A 22,924-nucleotide genomic window follows, 5' to 3' on the forward strand; every position below is an offset into this window, starting at 1 on the left:
AGTGAGGACTGGAAATCAGTGTCAAAAGTGTGGCGCTGAAATGTGTGGCACATTCCTGATGAAGAGCTTTTGCTGAAAACGTTGACTCTCCTCCTGGGATGCTGCCTATGAGGTTATGCTTTTCCAGCGCCGCACTCAATGGAGTAGGAGATAGGTTTCATGGCAAAATGAGCACATAAAGAATATGAGTGGAAGCAGGAAAGACCGTTATAATTTTTAATCATTCTGGAATGTCACAGAGCAATGCCACACCACATCTGCCTATCTTGGATGGACTAGGCAAGACTGAGATTTCAGTCTTTTAGTCTAGTCCCATTTGCCAGCATTTGGCCCATATCCTTCTAAAACCTTCCTATTCATATACCCATCAGATGCCTTTTAAATGTTGTAATTGTACCAGCCTCCACTGCTTCATTTGGCAGCTCATTCCGTACACACATACACCGTCTGTGTGAAAAAGTTGCCACCTAGATCCCTTTAAATCTTTCTCCTGTCATCTTAAACCTAATTTTGGACTCCCCCACTCCAGGGAAAAGATCTTGGCTATTCACTCTATTCATGATTTGATCAACTTCTATAAGGTCACCCCTCAGCCTTTGATAGTCCAGGGAAAATAATCTTAGTCTATTCAGCCTCTCCCTACATCTCAAACCGTCCGACTTTAGCAACATCCTTGTTAATCATTTTTGAACCCTTTCAAGTTTCACAACATCCTTCTTACAGGAAGACCAGAACTGCATGCAGTATTTCAAAAGTGGCCTAACCAATGTCCTGTACAGGCACAACATGAGCTCCCAACTCCTGTACTCAGTGTACTGACCAGTAGAGGCAAGTGTGCCAAACGCATTCTTCACTGTCGTGTCTACTTGCAACTCCACTTTCAAGGAACTATGAACCTGCACTCCAAGGTCTCTTTGTTCAGAACACTCTCCAGGACCTTCCCGTTAAGTGCATAAGTCCTGCCCTGATTTGCTTTTCCAAAATGCAGCACTTTATATTCATCTAAATTAACTCCATCTGCCACTCCTCAGCCCATTGGTCAATCTGATCAAGATCTGAATGTATTCTGAGGTAACCTTCTTCACTGTTCACACATCTCCAATTTTGGTGTCATCTGCAAATTTACTAACCATGTCTTATATTGTTCATCATCGTTTATATAAATGCTGAAAAGCAGTGGACCCAGCACCAATCCATGTGGCACACTGTTGGTCACAGGCCTCCAGTCTGAAAAGCAACCTTCCACCACTACCCTCTACCTGCTACCTTTGAGTTAGTTCTGAATCCAAATAGCTAGTTCTCCCTGTATTCCATGTGATCTAACCTTATTAATCAATCTAAAATGAGGAACCTTGTTGAACGCCTTACTAAAGTCTATATTGATCACATCAACCACTTTGCTTTTATCAATCTTTGTTACTTCCTTTAAAGACTTAAGCATGTTAGTGGAAGACAATTTCCCATACATAAAGCCGTGTTGACTATCCCTAATCAGTCCTTTCCTTTCCAAATACATGTACATCCTGACCATCAGGATTCCCTCCAACAAATTGTCCACCACTGATATCAGACTCACCAGCCTATAAGCCCCTGGCTTTTTCTTACCATGTTTCTTAAATAGTGGCACCATGTTAGCCAACCTCCATTCTTTTGGCAGCCCACCTGTGACTATTGATACAAATATTTCAGCAAGGCATCCAGCAAACACTTCCTTAGCTTCCCACAAAATTCTAGGGTACATCTGATCAGGTTTGGGGGATTTTTTTCACTTTCGTGCATTTTAAGACATCCAGCACTACCATCTCTGTCATAATTTTTTCAAATGTTGCTATTTACTTCTCCACGTTCTTTATCTTCCACATCCTTCTCCACAGTAAACACTGATGCACAGTACTCGTTTAGTATCTCCTGCGGTTCCACCCATAGGTGGCCTTGTTGATCTTTAAGGGGCCCTATTCTCTCCCTCATTACTCCATTGTCCTTAATGTGTTTGTAGAATCCCTTCGGATTTTCCTTATTTGCCAAAGCTACTTCATATCATGAAGCCATAGTACTTATACAGCTAGTCAGTTTCTGATCAATGCTAATCTTCCATGGTATTGATAATGGAGGATTTAGTGATACTAATGCCAGTGAATGTCATTGGGTGATGGTGAGATTTTCTCTTATGGGAAGTAATTATTGGCTGGCACTTAAGTGAAAAGTCATGTTTGCATCACATCAGCCTAAAGATGGATACCCTGTATTATCTTGGCCTTTCAATATCCTAAATCACTTCACCAGTTTCCTGGCCCTAACATCAACACTTCAGATATTTTCAAATCTGACCTGTTCAAAGGTGTTGTCACCCACCTCTGAAGTAGGTCATAGAGAAATACGGCATGGAAACAGACGCTTCTGTCCAACTCGAGCTCCATTCCACCAATCACCAACAGATCATCATTTATTATTTCTGCTATCTCCAGCATGATTCCACAGCTAAACATATTTTACCTGGTGATCTTCTTTTACCATTATAAAGAAACTATCCTGGAAAAAGTGTAGTGTTGGAAAAGCACAGCAGGTCTGGCAGCATCCAAGGAGCAGGAGATTTGATGTTTTGGGCATAAGCACTTCATCAGGAATATGTGTGTGTGTGTGTGTGTGTGGGTGGGGGGGGGGGGGGGGAAGGTAGCTGGGAAGACAATAGGTACATGTAGGTGGGGGATGCTAGTGATTGGTCAGGGTGGTGGAGCAGATAGGTGGGAAGGAAAATGGACAGGTCAAACAGTTCAAGAGGGTGGTGCCAAGTTGGAGGATTGGATCTGAGTTGAGATGGGGGGACGGGGATTAGGAAACTGGTGAAGTCAATGTTGATGCTGTGGGGTTTGAAAGGTCTCAAGGAGGAAGATGAGGCATTCTTCCTACAGCCTAACCCTAACCCAGTCATAGGGTGGCTAGGCGGTGGAAGATGCCCAGGACTTGCAGGTCCAAGGTGGAGTGGGAGCGGGACTTGAAGTGGTTGGCGACAGGATAGTGGGGTTGTTTGTCATGTGTCCCAGAGATGTTCCCTGAAATATTTCATCCATCGGCATCCTGTCTCCCCAGTGTAGAGGAGACCATATTGAGAGCAACAGACACGGTAGATGAAGGGTTCGGAAGTGCAGGAAAATCTCTGCCGGATGTAAAAAGATCCTTTGGGGCTTTGGACAGAGGTGAGAGGGGAGGTGTGGGTTCAGGTTTTACACCTCTTGTAACAAGAGAATCTGCCAGGTGTGGAGGCTGGGTTGGTGGGGAGCATGGACCTATTGAGGGAGTGGTCACTGCAGATGCTGTTTATAGTAGGGAGGAAAATATACCTCTGGTGTGGGGTCTGATTGTAGATAGTGGAAATGGCGGAGGATAACGCACTGTATCCAAAGGTTAGTAGGGTGTATGGTGAGGATCGGGGCATTTAATCCTTGTTGTGGCTGGAGTGTTGGATTTCAAGGGTGGAAGTGTGTGAAGTGCAGGAGATGCACTGGAGGGCACTGTTGATCATCTGGGAGGGGAAATTGTGGTCCTTGAAATAGGAGGCTATCTGTGAGTTCTGGAGTGGAATTGCTCCTGGCAGTAGATGTGGCAAAGGCAAAGGAGTTGGGACTAAGGATTTGCATTTTTAAAGGAGGTGGGCTGGGAAGAGGTGTAGTCCGGATAGGTTGTGGGAGTCGGTGGGTTTGATACAAATATCTGCGTTGAGTCGGTCGCTGGAGATGGAGAGGCCAAGGAAGGGGAGGGAGATGTCCAAGATGGTCCAGGTGAACTTAAGGGTGAGAGGGTGCTTCAGGATGTGGTTGAAGAGGTTCAGGGCAGAGGAGATGACCTGGGGGTGCAGGGAAGGAGAGAATCACTGAGATCCTTGTGGAGGCAGGAGGAGAACCTCTTCAAGGTTGGCATCCTTGGAAGAGGCTTCACAGTAAGGTTACTGCAACTAGGAGTAAGTGAGGACTGCAAATGCTGGGGATCAGAATTGAGAAGTGTGGCACTGAAAAAGCACATGCTTCAGGATGGTGTTGAAGAGGTTCAGGCCAGAGATACTTCAGGATGTGGTTGTAGAGTGCCACTCCAACCTCTCACCCTCGCAAAAATGCAGCCCTCCACTCCCTCTGTTTCAACCGTAACTCACTATTAAACCAGCAGACAGGGTGGGGAGCAGTGGCAGTTTGTTGCATCGACCTGTACACCACTGAAGCCAGGCACCAATTCACGGACACCATCTCCTATTGTTCCCTCAACCACAACCTCATCACAAAACCATCATCTCTCAGATCATCCATAACCTCATCACCTCTGGGGATCTCCCATCCACAGCCTCTAACCTCATAGCCCCAGAAACGGGCACCACCTGTTTCTACCTCGTCCCCAAAATCTGCAAACCTGACTGCCCTGGTCGACCTATTGTTTCCACCTGCTCCTGCCCCACCAAACCTATTTTTTCATATCTCGATCCTGCATTGTCCCCCTTGGTCCAGGAACCCCCCATAGACATCTGGGACACCACCCACACCTCCCAGCTCCCCTGTGATTTTTGTTTTCCCTGCTCCCAATGCCTTGTCTTCATCACAAGTCCATCCACCGTGGCGAAGGCCTTGAAGCCCTCCATTTCTTCATTTCCCACTGGCCCAACCAATACCCCTCCACTGACACACTCATTTGATTGGCGGAACTCGTCCTCACCCTCAACAACTTCTTCAAATCCTCCCACTTCCTTCAGACCATGGGCACCCGCATGGGCCCCAGCTATGCCTGCTTCTTCATAGGATATGTGGAACATTCCAACTTCCACAGTTACACTGGCACCATCCCCCACCTTTTCCTTCACTACATTGATGACTGTCGCAGCACCACCACGTGCTCCCATGAGGAGGTTGAACAGTTCATCACCTTCACTAACACCTTCCACCCTGACCTTAAGTTCACCTGGACCATCTCAGACACCTCCCTACCCTTCCTGGACCTCTCCCCATCTTCATCTCTGGCGACCGACTCAACATGGACATCTATTTCAAACCCACCGACTCCCACAGCTACCTGGACTACACTCCTCCCACCCTCCCCCGTTGTAAAAACACGATCCTTTACTTCCAATTCCACTGCCTCTGCGCATCTGCTCCCAGGAGGAGCAATTCCACTCCAAGATATCGCAGATGATCTCATATTTCAAGGACCACAATTTCCCCTCCCACAGTATGGTCTCCATTGCATCTCCTCCACTTCCCGCACCTCCGCCTTGAACCCCACCTGTCCGACTGCAACAAGGATAGAACCTCCTGGTCCTCACTATTCACCTCACTAATCCTCAGATACAGCACATTATCCTCTGCCATTTCCGCCACCCATAATCAGACCCCCACTAGAGTTATATTCCCCCCCCATCTCTATCTGCGTCCCTCTGTGAGTCCCTCGTTAAGTCCACACCCCCACCAACCACCCTCCACACCCAGCACCTTTCCTTGCTGCAGCAAGAGGTGTAAAACCTGCACCTATAGCTCTCTCCTCACCTCCATTCAAAGCCCCAAAGGATCTTTTCACATCCAGCAGAGACTTTCCTGCACATCCAAACCCTTCATTTACTGTTTCCGTTGCTCTCAATGTGGTCTCCTCTACACTGGGGAGACAGGATGCCAATTCACAGAACGTTTCAGAGGTCATCTTTGGAACACACATACCAAACAAGCCCACCACCCTGTGGCCAGCCACTTCAACTCCCCTTCCCACTCCACCAAGGACATGCAAATCCTGAGCTTCCTCCACTGCCAATTCCAAGCCACCTGATGACTGGCAGAACAGCGCCTCATCTTCGGCCTTGGGACTCTTCAACCACACAGCATCAACATCAATTTCACCACTTTCCTCATCTCCCCTTCCCCAACTTCATCCCAGATCCAACCCTCCAACTCAGCACCCCCCTTTTGAACGGTCTGACCCTTTCAATTTCCTTCCCACCTAGCCGCTCCACCTTCCCCTCCAATCTATCAATATCACCCCTCACCTGCATGAACCTATGGCCTTCCAGATACCTTCCTCTCATCCTCACCCTGTTATTTATCTCTCAGCTCCCATCCCCCGCGCCCACATTCCTGGTGAAGGGCTTATGCCTAAAATGTCTACTCTCTTGCTCCTCAGATGCTGCTTGACTTGCTGTGCTTTTCCAGCACCACACGTTTTCACAGACACTATCCTCTTTACATTGATCTACTCCTCAATCATACACAGCAATTTATGGTACATTTCCATGCTAGCACATTAAACACAGCACCTTTCCTTTTGCCTCCTCCTGTCTCTAAACACTCTACAATGTAATTGTGCTGCCTCTGATTTACTGTCCTGTTTTTGTTGCTCATGATGTGGCCATCTCTACATTTTTTAACTTGATTTATTATTATCGCATGTACCTAGGTACAGTGAAAAGTTCTGCATGCAATACAGGCTGAAAATACCATACAAAGTGCATAAAAGTAGTAGAACAGACAAGGATTACAATGTTATGGCTGCAAAGGTGAACAAAGAATGAGCTTAATATTAACAGAATCAAAAGGTGATGCTGGAAAAGCTCGGCAGCATCTGAGGAGCTGAACAGTCGATGTTTCAGGCATTAGCCCTTCAGGAATGTGGAGGGGAAGAGGGAATGAGAGATAAATAGGAGGGTGGGGAAGGCGATAGGTGGATGCAGGTGGTGGGTAATTGTGACAGGTCAGTGGGGAGGATGGAGCAGATAGGTGGGAAAGAAGAAGGACAGGTAGGACTGGTCAAGACAGCGGTGCCAAGTTGGAGGAGTGGATCTGGGATGAGGTGAGGAGAGGGGAGATTTGGAAACTAGTTAAGTCGATGTTGATGCCATGTCGTTGAAGTGTCCCAGGGCAGAAGATGAAGCATTCTTCCCACAGTTGGCAGGTCCATTTAGAAGTCTAATAACATAAGGGATGAAGCTATTCTTGAATCTGTTGGTATGGGTCTTTCAGCTTTTGAACCTTCTGCCAGACTGAAAAGATTGGAAGAGATTATAACTAGGGTGGGAGCAGTCTTTTATAATGTTAGTTGCTTTCCTGAAACAGCAAGAAATATAGATGGAGTCTATGGGTAAAAGATTGGTTTACATTGGCTTAGTAGAGTTCTTTGAGGAAGTGACCAAGTTGATAGATGAAGGAAGGGCTGTAGATGTCATATAAATGGACTTTAGTAAGGCGTTTGATAGGGATTCCCATGGCAAACTAATGGAGAAAGTGAAGTCACATGGTGTGCAGGGTGTTCTGGCTAGGTGGATAAAGAATTGGTTCAGCAACAGGAGACAAAGTGTAGTAGTTCAAGGAATTTCTCGAAATGGAGCAAGGTGACCAGTGGTGTTCCACAGGGAACAGTGCTGGGGCCATTGCTGTTTGTGATACACATAAATGATCCGGAAGAGGGCATTGTTGGTCTGATCAGTAAGTTTACAGAAGACACGAAGATTGGTGGAGGAGCAGAAAGCATAGGGGAATTGTCAAAGAATACAGGAGAATACAGACAGATTGGAGAGTTGGGTGGAAAAATGACAGATGGAGTTCATTCTGGGCAAATGTGAGGCGATGCATTTTGGGAAGTCTAATTCTACAGCGAACTATACTGTAAATGGAAGAGCCTTGGGAAGAGTTGATGAGCAGAGAGAGCTGGGAGTTAAGGTCCACTGTAACCTGAAGGTGGCTGCACAGGTGGATAGAGTGGTCAAGAAGGCATATGGTATGCTTGTCTTCATTGGATGGGGTATTGAGTATGAGCTGGCAGGTCATGTTAAAATTGTACAAGACTTTGTTTCGGCCGGATTTAGAATACTGTGTACAGTTCTGGTCGCCACATTAGCTAAAGGATGTGGACGTTTTGGAGAGGGTGCAGAGAAGGTTTACAAGGATGTTACCTGGAATGGAAGCTGCTAGCTATGAAGAGAGGTTGAGTAGATTAGTATTGTTTTCATTAGAAAAAAGGAGATTGAGGGGGGACCTGATTGAGGTCTACAAAATCATAAAGGGTATAGACAGGGTGGATAGAGATAAGTTTTTTCCCAGGGTGAGGGATTCAATAACGAGAGGTCACGTGTTCAAGGTGAGAGTTGAAAAATTTAAGGGGGATACATGCAGAAAGTACTTCACACAGAGGGTGGTAGGTGCCTGGAAAGCATTGCCAGCAGAGGTAGTAGAGGCAGGCACAGTAGATTCATTTAAGATGCGTCTGGACAGATATATGAAAAGGTGGGGAACAGAGGGATACAGATGCTTAGGAATTGGGCGATAGGTTTAAACAATTGATTTGGATCAGCTCAGGCTTGGAGGGACAAAGGGCCTATTCCTGGGCTGTAAATTGTCTTTGTTCTTAGTACATGATGGACTGGCAAAAGCAGACCGTTGTGGAACCACTCTTTGTCAGTCTGTAAGTTTGACTCTGGATTTTGAATTGTTACTTCTTCACCTTGCTCTGATCTCTTTAATCCGTTGCAGTCAGGGTAATGAAGTCTCCTGTTTTTACCAGGACTGTCTACATTTGAGATCTGTGTCTTGTATTAACACCTGTTGAGATGCTGTTTGACCACTTAGTTTTTTTGTTCTTTGTGCATCTTCTCATGCATGCATTCTTCCCAATGTTCTGCTCTTTTGTGTCAGGCAGTACCTCTTCACCCACCACAGCTCTGGCAGCACGACCCATAAACTCCCAGTTCATGCCAAAAAGTACTTTATTATCTGAGGGTTCATCAACGTCTCTTCTTCCTCAGGCAGCTGAGGAAATTTGGCATGATGGCGATACACTTGCCAACTTTTATTGGTGTGCCATCGAGAGCATTTTGCCTGGATGTATCACTACCTGGTATAGCAACTGTATCATTCAAGTTCGGAGACAGTTACAGAGAGTCGTGAACTCGGCCCCTGTATGGGCCCCAGCTATGCCTGTCTCTTTGTTGGCTATGTAGAACAGTCCATCTTCTGTAATTACACCAGCACCACTCCCCATCTCTTGCTCCGCTACATTGATGACTGCATTGGCACCACCTTGTGCTCCTGCGAGGAGGTTGAGCAATTCATCAACTTCACCAACACATTCCACCCTGACCTTAAAAAGCTTTTATTCCTGATGAAGGGCTTTTGCCCGAAACATCGATTTCGCTGCTCTTTGGATGCTGCCTGAACTGCTGTGCTCTTCCAGCACCACTGATCCAGAATCTGGTTTCCAGCATCTGCAGTTATTGTTTTTACCACACACACACACACCAGCCCGTTTCCAAACAGTTTCTACCCCCTTTTGTTTTTAGAATACTGAATGGACTCACAAACTGTTAACATTCGCCTGTATCTGTGTTTTTGTATTTGCTGCTGTTTACATATTATTTACTTATCTATGCTACCTGTCTATGTGATCTGCCTGTGTTGCTGGCTAGACAAAGCTTTTCACTGTGCCTCAGCACACGTAACAGTAAATTCAATTCAATACAATTCAACCAGGCTGAGAACTTTGGCTTGGCACTCAATAACCTTCTGAACTCAACACTAAGTTCGACAAATTTAGATCAAAACTTATGCCCCCGTTTTGTTTTTTTTATTTTTATCAACCGTTTCGGTTTTGTCTCATTTCTTTCTACATTGCTTCAGTTCGCCACCTCCCTTAGACAGGTTTTTATCTTTACCCATTTCTCTTTAACTGCTGGACCATCCTTCTCTCGTCATTTAATCTCTTGCGTCCATCCTGTCGCAGACCTATCTTTTTGCTCTTCCTCCTGCTTTACTTGTTCAAAGCTATTTCTCATTTCTGATGGTGTCTTCACGACCTGATGCGTGTTTCTCTACAGATGCTGTCAGACTGCTGAGTTATTTTTTGCATTTTTTAAAGATCTGCAGTAACGGTATCTTATTTTGTTTCCATTCGTTTCTGATTTAACGGTGCTTCAGAGTTTTCACCTCTCGTTTGAAAGGCGGTGTACCTTCACACATCTGTCTGCACAGTAGAACCCGAAGGAGCCAGTGAGCTCGAGCCGCGACCGGTAGCTGTCGGCAGTCACGTGAGTGGGCGGTGCGGTCTCGAGCAGGACGTCAGTCGGTGGGAACGAGCGAACGACAGGGTGGACTGCAGTTGGAGGAGTGGGAGAGAGGTGTTGAGTGCTTGTGACAGGTGAGTGCCCCGGCTGTTTATCTCTTTCGGTGAGACAAAATGGGTTAATATAGTCGTGTCTGAAGTCTTGCCAGCCCGCCTGCATTCAGTTCGCGATGCCGAGTGTCGTTTATCTTGACTCCGGAGGAGGACCAGGCGAGCGGCGCGGCCTCCGATGCAAATGAGTCTGTTCCAGCCGCCGCTGGTTTAGCTCATTGAGTTCTCACCTGATGGACTTCGACCCCTAACCCCAGACTCCAACCCCCTCCCTCCTTCAGGGTAAGATGGGAGTGTCCAGAGTCGCTGGTTTGTACTTCTCCCTCAGAATTGAATGATATTAACATGGAGCGCCATTACGTATGACACCTTTTTACATGACTGCAATATCCAACAATTCAACTGTTTGCTTTTGAAGGCAGGATATAAACTAGTGGCGTATTTATGGGCTTCAAACCAGATTTTGTCCTATGCTGAATGATATTCACTTGGGTTTAAAGCGTTGTGTTTGATAGAAATAATTTATAATGTATGTCTAGTTCAACATTGCTCCACAACAAAGCAGTTTCTGCTGTGATGCCACAGCTGGATTACAGCTGCATAACTAAAACACTTTTTCAGTAATCTGAAAGTGAAATCTCCATCGGTGGTAGGGGTGGGTTCATCATCAGACCTGTAAATTCTTTCTGGATTCGTGGTGCTGGAAGAGCACAGCAGTTCAGGCAGCATCCAAAGTACAGCAAAATCGAAGTTTTGGGCAAAAGCCCTTCATTCTGGTCATTGTTTTTACCTGTAAATTCCTTTGTTTAAAGCTGAAAGTCTCAATGCCTGTTAAATGCCCAGCATTGTGATTTCATCATTTAAATTGATATGACTGGGCCAAAATATCAAATTAAGAATTTAAAATAGTATATGCTTTCGGAGTGCCAAAAACAGACTATTGAAGAAACTCAGCAAGTCTGGCAATATCGGTGGAAAGAGAAACAATTAATGGAACCGTTTCAAGAAGTTTGACTTCTCAAAACATTAACTCTGCTGCTCTGTCAACAGATTCTGTCTGACCTGAATTTCTCCAGCACTTTGACTTTTAGTATGATCAGTCTCATTGGCTAAATATTGTGACCAATTCTTGATTAATTTTTATTTTACAAATATCCTTTCTTATTGATATCATCCATTAGCTCATGATCCACTCTTTAATATGCCAATCATTTTGTAAGATTATTTTTGTAAAACTGTGTCTCTCTCTCTCTCTCTGTAGAATTGTTAAATCTAGGCAACACCAATGAGCCCTGATAACTTACATCCTAATATCCTTTATTTAAAAAAAGTAGCTACAGACATGATGGATATGGATGCAGTTTTTCAAAATCGTTGGATTCTGAAGAAAACTGCCAATGTCACACCCCTATTGAAAAAGACCAGGAGGCAAGAAGTGGGTAACTCTAGGCCAATTAGTCAAACATCTGATATTGGATGTAATGATGTAATATCAGAACATTTGGAAAATTATAATCAAGCAGAGTCAGTCCGAATGCATGAAAGGGAGTTTATGCCTGACTGAATTTTCAAGGATGTTGCAACCAGCCTAGTTAGAGGGGAGCTAGAAGATGGTGTTGTATTTGGATCTCAAGGAGGAGTTTGATAAGGTACATCATTAAAGATTAAGTCGTAAGATAAGAGGTTATGGTGTTGGAGTTAGTATGTTGTTGTGGAGAGGCAATTGGCTAATGGACAGGAAACAGTGAGTTTGGATAAGGGATTCCACAGGGATCAGTGTTGGGACTGCCAATGTTTACAATATATATTAATGACATGGAGGAACAAAAGCAAATGTACTGTACTTACATTTGCAGACAACATATGAATAGGTGAAAGGCAATTTATGAGAGAGAAACAGGTTACAGGAAGAAATTGATAGATTCATTAAGTGGGCAAAAAGTTGTCAAATTGAGTATAATATGGGAAAATGTGAAGTTGGTCATTTTGGAAGGGAGGACAAACATTATTTAAATGTGGAAAAGCTGCAATACGAAAGGACTGAAAAGAAATTACTCCTCATCTTAGAGTTATTCTGAAACTGTCAAGAGTCCAGTCCCTGCAGTGATGGGCTACCTTCTTTCTGCACCCACACTGTTGATCCTTCCCCTCATTCTTGTAAGCCCAAGATAATCTAGGTCCAGTCTGTTTTGTATATCCTCATTGGGCAATGCTCTCACTCCAGGAATTAGTTTGCTGAAATGTCTTTGCACTCCCTCTAGGTTGAGTATACCTTTCCTTGGGTATGGAGACCAAACCATAATATTTCAGGTGTTGTCTTTTCTGAGCTCTGTAGAATTATAGTGTATTCTTTCTCCTATTCTCAATTCCTCTTGAAATAAAGGCCAGCATACCATTTGCCTTAATAGTTTGCTGAACATGCATTTTAATTTCAATGGCTTCTGAACAAGGACACCTAGGTCCTTTTGAAATGCAACACATTCCAACGTCTTGCATTAAAAAAAATCTGTAATTTTATTTTTCCTACCAAATTGAAAATCATCTTATTTATCTACATTTTTATTATATCTGGCACATTTAGCTTCTCCAAATCCTCTTTGCATCTTCCTTGCAATTGTCATTCCCACCAAGCTTCTCCAATGTAACTGAAAGTCCTCATCCTTGGAACCTCTTCCATAAATCATTTCTGTATACTATTTAATGCCTTACATCTTTCCTAAGATGTGATACCCAGACTGGATGCAATAGCAAGGTAAAGTTACCATAGTCCCAGAGGATCATAGAGCTGCTGTCCCATTAGAGAGAGATGACTGATGTTGGTTTACCCAGGGGTTACCAGACCTTAGGGTGAGTTTGAGAAGTTGGGACCTTCATGGCGACCTCAGTTGGTGTGGGAATTGAACTTGTACTGTTACTGTAATTCTACATTGTAAACCAGTTGTCCAGCCAATTGAGCTACCCAACCCCTGGGAACTGGACTTAGTACTCCAACAAAAGCTGGTGTTTTGGGAATGGTTCATCGTAACCTCTTCCCAATGATTCCTTGCATGGGATGTTAAGTTTGACAAACCTGTTAGAATTTTGTTTTGTAAAGGCCAACATACTATTTGGCTTAATGGTTTGCTATACCTGTGAGTTAAATTCAATGACTTCTGAATATGTACACCATGTAGTTCATAGAATAGATAAGGAGGAATAATTAAACAATGCTTTTCATTTTTACCAAACACAAACTTGAAAGCAGTGTCTCAAATATCACTGCATGGTTCCTGGCTATATCCTATCCTACTTAAGATAGCAGTAGAGTGGTACACTATGGAAGGGAAGTCTTTCAATCTTGATTGTTTCATGCAGGCTAGGAAACCGCCTGTTGATTACCAACTACTGCTCTCTCTCAGCTGATGAATCTGTACATCTCCATGCTAAACATCACTTGAAGCAAACGTTGAAGGTGGAAAGAGCGCAGAAGGTGATGCAGGGGCATTAAGAGATAAAGCCAACTAGACCTTGAATTTCCTTCCTAACAGCACTGTAGGCAATTAAGGATTGTGCAGCAAATGCTGGACTTGCCAACAAACCCTAGAACTCATGAAAGAATAAAAATGCTGTTCAGCTTCGCCTGGGAAAATAGCATTTAAGATAACCTTGGTTTAGGGTGTAGGTTTGCTCGCTGAGCTGTAGTTTTGATATCCAGACATTTCATTACTTGGCTAGGTAGCATCATCAGTGGTGACCTCCAAGTGAAGCTAAGCTGTTGTCTCCTGCTTTCTATTTATATGTTTGTCCTGGATGGGATTCCTGGGGTTTGTGGTGATGTCATTTCCTGTTGTTTTCTGAGGGGTTGATAAATGGTATCTAGATCTATGTGTTTGTTTATGGCGTTGTGGTTGGAGTGCCAGGCCTCTAGGAATTCTCTGGCATGTCTTTGCTTAGCCTGTCCCAGGATAGATGTGTTGACCCAGTCGAAATGGTGGGTTTTTTTCCTCCGTCTGTAGGGCTATGAGGGAGAGAGGGTCGTGTCTTTTTGTGGCTAGCTGGTGTTCGTGTATCCTGGTGGCTAACCTACACCCTAAACCTCAACCTGAGCTACAAACCTTGCAATAACCTTTGTTTTGTGTGCTGCTGAATATGTTTAATGACTATTCACTGAGATCTTGCATAAATAATTTTCAAGTTTTAATTCTTGTCAAGGAATGTATAAATACTAAGTATTAAAAAATTGTTGATAAGAGATACTTGGTTGTGCAAACTTGTGAAATATGAACTAGATTAAATTTGAACTAAGCAAAACAGTCCAATAATGTAGGTAGATTTATAGTTTGTTTAAATACTTAGTTATGTTTTTGCATTTTGTGTAAAATTAATTAGATTTATTCATCAAACTATTTCAAACATTTTTGTTTCCCCAGGTCTAAATATGTCAAGGCCTACAAGTGTGTCACCACGGCCTGGGAGTGCCCAGTCAAGCCAAGCTGCCTCTAAAGCTAAGGGATTTAAGGATATTCGGATTGAAGAAGAAGTGAAAATTGCAGTTAACATCGCCCTTGAGAGGTTCCGATACGGTGATCAAAAAGGTGATTGCAGCAGCAATGCATGTCATAGAATCATAGATTGCTGTGAACATTCTTTTAAATTTCACCTGATTGATGTTGGAAGAATGAAGGAAAGGTAGCATGGATTTGGTAAATGCATTATTTTTGAATTAGAAGGGTCGATGAGGTAAATGTGGTTGATTTTGTGCATGGAATTCCAATAAACATTTGGTAAAGTTACATTTAACTCGCCACAAAAATTGAAGCACGTGGAATAAAAGGGGCAGTAACTGCATGGATGTATGGTGAACAGTTGTTCCAAGAAAGTACAGTGAGGTTTGCTAGAGATCCTAGTACTGATACCTATTTATCTTGATCAATATTACTGATCTAGACTTGGGTGCTTAGGCCAAGTCTAGTATGGAACTTGAATTATGGCCTCAGGACCCCAGAGAGAGCTTATGATGTCAGACATTGAGCATAAATAGCATGTAATGAGAGGAGTTAGAGCAGACCATTTGTTGACTTTGCTGACTGGTTAAGAATAAACATTGAACCCAAACTCATGGTGTGGCATCAAACCACATGATAAAAAGTGGTGGCAACAATGTGAAACACTGACTAGAAACTCCACAGCAGGGAAAATCCAAGAATTAGACTCAAGATATATAAAGAGAAAAGAAGAGTTTAAAAAGTATATATTTTTTAAAGCAATTGTTGGTACAGCTTTAAGATCATATAGCAGCCAGAAAATCCACAGCTGAGCAGCTGCTGTGAAGGAAAAATCTCTGGACAAAAAACTTTTCCAGATCAACCACCAGAATGCTGTAGGTCTCTAAACGTCTCCAGGTATGAGTTATCTTGTAGAGAAAGGTGTGACTGATGGCCACATATCTAGTTTAAAAGAATTGGAAATTATCTTTTTGAAACATACAAAACTTTGAGAGGACTTGATATGGTGGACACAAGGGATGTTTCACTTTGTGGGAGAGACTAGAAATAGAGGATGCATTTTAAAAATAAGCGGTCTTCCATTTAAAACTGACATGAGAACTTTTTTGAGGATTGCTTTTCTTTTGAACTCTCTTCTCCCAGAGTGGTGGAGACAGTCATTGATTATTTTTAAGGAGGTAGGTAGATTCCTACTTCGCAAGGGACTCTAAGGTTTGCGGAATTAGATAGCATTGAGTTCACATCTAGATCAGGCACAATCTTACCGAATGATAAAGCAAATTTTGAGTGGTGTAGTGCCTGATTCGTGATTCTAATCTCCTATTCAAATGTGAAAAAAGAACATCATTTGAAATCATCTGCGTTCACAGTTGGAAGTAATGAGATGGGATTTTTTACAGGATGGTATTGTTAAGGAACAGGTTGACTGCTAATGTTCTTGACTAGAGAATGAAACGTGAAAGAAAAAATTAGAGAGGTGAAGGAATTTTGTGGTGTACATTGATGGGGAAAATGATACTTGGGTAGTAATCCTATTTAATAGTCTGTCTCGTGGCTCAAAATTCCAACAACAGTTCACCTTCTGACTCTTGATATGTTTACTAACTTGGAAATCTTTTGTTGCCAATAGATGCTGTATGTATGGAGTCTATTATTCTTGTATAATAAACTTTACATTTAAGGATGGACTGTGGCCTTGTAAAAAGGCAGAATGTATTAATAGAAATGATTGAGGAAGGAATGTTTCACCATTACAGAGTCATGGAGATATACAGCACAGAAACAGACCTTTTGTTCCAACTTGTCCATGCTGGCCGGATATCCTATATAAATCTAGTCCTATTTGCCAGCATTTGGCCCATAGCCTTCCTATTCGTATTTTAAAAGTTGCAATTGTACTAGCCTCCACCATTTCCTCTGGTAGCTCATTCCATACACGCACCTCCCTTTTTTTAAAAATCTTTTCCCCTCTCACCTTAAACCTATGCCCTCCAAATTTTGGATTTCCCCCACCCTGGGAAAATACCTTGGCTATTTACTCTACCCATGCCCGTTATGATTTTATAAACCTCTATAAGGTTACCCCTCAGCTTCCAATGCTCCAGGGAAAATAGCCCCAGAAAAATTGAAATTTGAAGTTTTAACACTATGCAATAATCTGACTTGCTATGATTGATGCTCCAAAAGATTTTCAAACTGTGAAAGCTAGATAAAATATTTCATAAGTCGTTTGCTTTATCCTCAACTAATTTATTTCTTCTAGAAATGGAATTTCCATCTTCTTTGACTAGTACAGAAAGGGCATTTATTCATCGTCTTGCCCAGTCCCTTGGCCTGATTTCTAAAAGCAAAGGGTGAGTTACATAGAGTTAAGATGTGTTTGCGTAGGGATGTGCCATGCCAAAGCTTTAGTTTTACAGAAGACGTGGTACGGAATGAATGTACTTTGCTTGGGTTACAACACTGCATCAATGAGATGTTACATATTCATATTACATCTCTTTTAATATATTTGCATTCAGAGTTCTGTATTTAACAATGTTATTTTTTTCAGTATACGTTACAACAGATATAGCAATAGATTAATTACTGTTAAGATACTGTGCTGTATGTTCAACATGGAAAATTGTTGCAAATTAATCACTTCATCAGGCTGATTAAAGTCCCCAAGATGAACTTAAACAAGCAACTCATTTACTACATGAAAATCAAAAAATCAACAAGATTTTCAATTTCAAGGGGACAAAAGAAAGCTAGCTTTTTTACTTGCATTTTAAATAGCTGGATGAGAATCAAATGGGTGTTGAAGAATAAGGGCCTGTTCATATGTGTTAGCATCTCATTACCTAATCTCAACTCAGTATACCCAGGTTCCTATTTTTCCAGGTACTGTAGAGGACATCAATTCCTGACTTTAAAATCATTGCTAACCTGGCAGCTGCAATTTGCTGACTTTTCACCAGGCTCTCATGTTGGTCAGCATTCTGCAACATCTCGTGAATGCTTGCACCCTCCGTATGGAGGTTGGCATTCGCAATGCATCAGCCTCACTACATCACAATGGCACATCTCAGACTAACTTTTTTAATGCAGTTCAGTGCTTCACTACCACACTTTGGAGCTCACTGACACCTTACATTCCTGCTAGGCTGCATAACACGTAGAGATAAGCACCAATTTCATGCATGGAGCAGGATGCATCTTGGGGCTTCTTTGCTTTCTTAGTCCTCACAGGATCTTTGGCTTGCCTTTTAGTACATGTAGAAAGCCAGCTAGCTTGTCATGTTTGTTAGTAATGATTTGTCAAGTTTGGTGTACAGTACTGTGCTGTGTTAATGACACAGCTAGAAATTTTGGTAGCACATTATGTGGCAAGCACACTGTGCACATCAACTAAATGACTGTGTCTGAATCTCTGACGCAGACAGCTTAGTCCAGTCAGGGGCTGGTCAATCCTTGGTGAAGAAAGCCAGATGTGATGCCATGTCGTGACTGAGTTGAAAGCAGAGGTGGAAGGAAGGGTTATGAGTTTGGAGTGATGGGATAGGTGAGAGGAAAGAAGAGGCCATGTGCAACATTGAGAGTGCTAAACCATGAGCCAAGACTGGTGCAACATGATAGATCAAGTGAGTGTGAGCTAATGTGAGAAGATTGTGGCATTCACTCCTTGTGGAGTGCAGAAGGTCACCTCATTACTTGCAGCATTGCTGTGTGTTCCTCTAAACTGTGGACATCACAATTAGCTAGTGAGTACTTCAGACCAGGCTGGCAGCATTTGAAATGGTGTATGGCTGAGGTTTAAATGTGGCTGTGATGTGAACTTTATAAGGCTCCTGGTGACTGTCTCCATTGCTGCTGAGCATGACAGCAACATTGCAGAGTTGAAGTGAATAATTAATGAGGTGAGTAGCTGAGAATTGAGAGAGAAAGCTTACTAGGGTTCTCAAAGGGAAAGCTTCCTTGGAGCTCCCAAAATTGACACTTGATGAACATTTAGAAAAATGCAACACTCTCTTCTGCTATTGTTTAGATTAGCTTTTATCAGAATTATCTTTAAGCATGGAATCAGCATCCATGTTTACACAGGTGATATTGCAACTTGACTTCACTGTCATCATTTTGAGATCCAAGACAGCGTACTTTCCAGCTCCTTATCTAACATCAACTTGTGAATGGACCAGAGTTTGCTATCTTGATGACTAGAATTTAAGTAATTGCATGAAAATCCTCATTATTGCTCTGTACCCCACTTTGTTCTCAGACCAGACCTGATGGTGTGCAACGTTATAGCATTTTTGGCTTCAAACCACACATTCGACCTAATGCGGTTCAATTTCCTGTTATATCACCTGCTTCCATCCCTATCTGCTATTGCTGCCTAACAACTACGACCACAAGCATTCATATCAAACTCTGATGTTACACCAGCATCCCTCAAGCTTCATTGCTCATCACATCCAGTATCAAGTCCAGCTCATCCTATTTTCTTTTGTTGCCATTGAGTTCCAGCTCTATATCTGTCAATAGTTGTCTGGTGTTTTGTTTTTGTTTATAAACCTTTCCATGGCTTTGCCCCAGTCTTAACACTCCTCATTCTTTTACTGGTTAACTGCTGTACCAAGTTTTACTGGGCCAAATTCTCAATGGTAATGATGGCAGAAGTTTGTTATTGTGACTGTGGTTTGGCAATATTTTAGTAAACACCATTGTTTATATAAACTCTTTACATTTGTTATGTTTAAAATCTCTATTTGTGTTTAATTCTTTTTCTAAGTGAGCATTTTTTTCTTTGCTTTTCCCAACCACGTACCTCTCCAATCAATGTACTAAGTTTTAGAGTCACTTGCTATGAAAATGCTGTTGAATATTGGTGTCCCATGCAAACTGAATTTTCCTATTACTTTGTAGCATGAGATTTTATTTAAAACTATTCCAATGATAATTAACCTAATTCATTTTACCATTTGTAAACAAAGGGAAAAATTACAAAAGACAAGTTACAATGTCTATACAGCTAGCATCAATAATTTATCTGTTGCCAAACACAACCTATTATCAGTATGTTGTTTTCAAAAATAAGCATTTCTTCTTAGAATGCTAAATAAGCCTTAGAGCAGGTCTGCAGAGGAACAATGATCATGGAATATTCTGAGGGCCTGTGCCTATTTATCCTTTTCACCAGAACACTGGTTCCAGATCGGTTCAGGTGGAGACTGTCCCATCAGTACAGATCTCTCCTGTTCCAAAACTGATGCCAATGCCTGATGAAATGGAACCCCTCTTTCCTACACCACTCCTTTAGCCATGTGTTTACTTCTCTAATTTTCTTATCCCTAAGCCAATTTGCACCTGGCTTGGGTAGTAAATCCGGGGATTATAACCCTTGAGGACCTGATCCTTAATTTTGCTCCTAGTGCTTGATAATCCCAAAACGGGTGCATCTTGCTAGCCTAGATCAGATAGCTGCCCCTCCACTTCAATGAAACATCCACACTGACAGCCCATATCTCCTCCAGTATCAATGAACCATCCACAGTTGTTCTGGCTGTATACCTTCTTTATCTAATTAACTCGTGTATCATATCTAAACTACTGTTTCTTAAACTCCATAAATTATCAGAAGATTACTTGGTTTGGAGGTGCTGGTGTTGGACTGGGGTATATAAAGTTAAAATTCACAACACCAGGTTATAGTCCACTAGGTTTATTTGGAAGCACCAGCTTTTGGAGCGCTGCTCCTTCATCAGGTGGTTGTGTATTGTCGCCTACTTCTATTAAATAAGTGATCACGAACCCCTGAAATCAACATACTTATTGGTGTCGTTGTAATGAATATTTTTATCAAATTATCTACTCAAATAGTGGAATAGACACTGCCTGAAATTAAGTAAAAACAAAATATTGTTTAAGTGATTTGAAGTGCAGGACAATTTGGCAATATTACAACAATATCTTTTATTTTCAGAAAAGGAGCACACAGATTTCTTACGGTAAAGAAAAAAGATGGCTCTGAGATGGCTCAGGCTGTCATGACCTGTACTCTAACTCACAGTATGAAGCATGCCATTCGCAATTTAATTCAGAGGTTTCCTGTTACTAATAAAGAGCGCACAGATCTTTTGCCCAAAACTGAACGTGGGAATGCATTAACTGTTGAAGCAGGTATGTGTTACAATTTTAAAAAATGAAAGAACTGTGGATGCAGTAAATCAGAAACAAAAATAGAAGTTGCTGGAAAGGTTTAGCAGGTCAGGCAGCATCTGTGAAGAGAAATCCGAGTTAACGTTTCGGGTCCAGTGACCCTTTGTCAGTTCTGAGGAACGGTCACTGGATCCAAAATAGTAACTCTGATTTCTCTTCACAGATGCTGTGAGACCTGCTGAGTCTTTCCAGTAACTTCTGTTTTTGATTCTGTATTACTATTTAGTTTGGAGGGAGGCAATATACGTATTTGATAGGCATTTTCAAAATTCTTGAAAATATTCAAATTATGTTGGTCAACTTTTCAGAGTCCTACACTAGCAGGTGGACATTGGGTTGTCTCAGGGCTGGCATTCTGAAGTTAGTGGATTTAAAAATGCATCAATGTTACTTAAATTTCTAATTACCATTATTTAAAATCATGGGTTCGTGCTGTTTAAATTTTCTTCTTGATTGGAAAAGCATGATCTAAAGCTGTAAGTTAAGACATATTTCTGTTTTTAACAATGTACATTTGATATTTTGTTTGTTTTAGAAATTTACTGATAATCCACTCAAAGCTGTCCTTAGCTTTTGAAACATAGCACACTATTTAGGAAAAGTATTTTTAAAGTGTTGTATGGGTTTTGGAAGACCGTCAAAATTTATTTTGTCAGTTGGAATTAAATTTATGGCATTTATAGATTTCAAAATTTTTAAATAAAATTTTAACATTAACGATAACTTTTCATAATGGTAACAGTTCAATTCCTGTTGTATTTGCTTGCCGACAAATACTAGTCATTGGGCATTAGCTCACCAAAAGCTGAGGACAAGCATGTGTAGAATGTGTCATTATGTGCAATCAGCATCAATCTCTGTTAATGGTCCAGAAATTAAAAATATAAGCAACAGCATAATCCCATATATTCTGGAAATTTGAAATAAAAACTGGAAATACCCAGCAGTTCTGGCAGGATGTGTGGAGAGAAAAGCTGGTAGTTAACTCTTGTTTCTGTCTGCACAGATTCTGCCAGACCTGCTGAGTATTTCTAGCATTTGTTTTGTTTTTTGACTTAACCTAAACACTAATTTTATTTTGCGCAAGTCTGTCAGTTTGTGTGAGATACATTGTAATTATATTGATTGTGCTGTTTTTTTTAGTTATCATGTTGATTTTGAAATGTGCTTCAGTTGGTTCCATGTTTTTGCCCTCCTAGAAAACAACAGAGAGATGAATAAGACCAGTGGTAGACTCAATAATGGTATTCCTCAAGTACCACCAAAACGTGGAGATTCTGAATTGGATGCCTTTCGGCAGTCGCTTCCAGTTTTTGAAAAGCGGGATGAAATAGTGAAAATCATAAAAGAGAACAGAGTGATTTTAATAGTTGGAGAAACAGGATCTGGAAAAACCACGCAGGTGTGTCCCTTTAATTTGTAGCTACTTGTTCCAGCATGAAGGTTAAATCTATCCCTTGATCACGGTAAATAAAGAACATGGGCCAAGGAAGGTTGTGTCATTTTGGGAAGGAGTTTCAAGGGTAGGCTTTGAAATCCATGCTGTGAAAAAGTTAGGTAGGCATCTTCTGAGCTGGTGCAGCTTATGCTCATATAGCACCATCTGAAGAGAGTAGCCCTCACTTTCTTGCACTTTTAAATCTTATATTTTAAAATAAAAGATTGCCTGCTATGCCTGCCTATTCTCACTAACTATAATGCTATTGGGCAGGATATTATTGGGGTCAGTTGAGCTTTTAATCAGGTCAGTTAACCCTTAATTATTCATTTACATATGGTGTGTTGGCTGCTGCTTTAAGTATCCAGCCAGTCTCTGTTATGGGCTGAGTTTTGTGGTAGATGTGAACAGCATGGGCTGAGGAACCTCCTTATTTTATATGCTGTCCTGCTGAAAACATATCCAGCAGGGTAAGTAATAAAACCTGAGAGAACTGTGGATGTTGTAACTCAGGAACAAAAACAGAAATTGCTGGAAAAAGCCCAGATGTGATCGCATCTGTGAAGAGAAATTGAAGTTAATGTTTCAGGTCCGGTGTTTTTGTTTCAGGGTGTGTAATATCCAGTTCTTGATTTAAGAAAAACATGTATATTTGACTTTGCTGGTAATGTGTTTACTC

At 41.9% G+C, this 22,924-nt stretch overlaps 1 protein-coding gene across 3 annotated transcripts in view; it reads left to right on the forward strand.

Annotated features, from left to right (window-relative positions):
- Window positions 1-10,078: 10,078 nt before the first annotated feature.
- ythdc2 (YTH domain containing 2) overlaps window positions 10,079-22,924 on the forward strand; it is a 164,989-nt gene continuing 152,143 nt past the window's right edge. For all 3 annotated transcript variants that reach the window (XM_060837491.1, XM_060837499.1, XM_060837505.1), the window contains exons 1-5: window positions 10,079-10,146; window positions 14,532-14,696; window positions 16,870-16,960; window positions 20,572-20,768; window positions 22,007-22,209. In XM_060837491.1, the coding sequence (XP_060693474.1) occupies window positions 14,540-14,696; window positions 16,870-16,960; window positions 20,572-20,768; window positions 22,007-22,209 (648 nt within the window). In that variant the 5' untranslated portion in view covers window positions 10,079-10,146; window positions 14,532-14,539. The remainder of the gene's footprint in view (window positions 10,147-14,531; window positions 14,697-16,869; window positions 16,961-20,571; window positions 20,769-22,006; window positions 22,210-22,924) is intronic.

Source organism: Hemiscyllium ocellatum, chromosome 2 (genome assembly GCF_020745735.1).
Source record: "Hemiscyllium ocellatum isolate sHemOce1 chromosome 2, sHemOce1.pat.X.cur, whole genome shotgun sequence".
NCBI lineage: Eukaryota > Metazoa > Chordata > Chondrichthyes > Orectolobiformes > Hemiscylliidae > Hemiscyllium > Hemiscyllium ocellatum.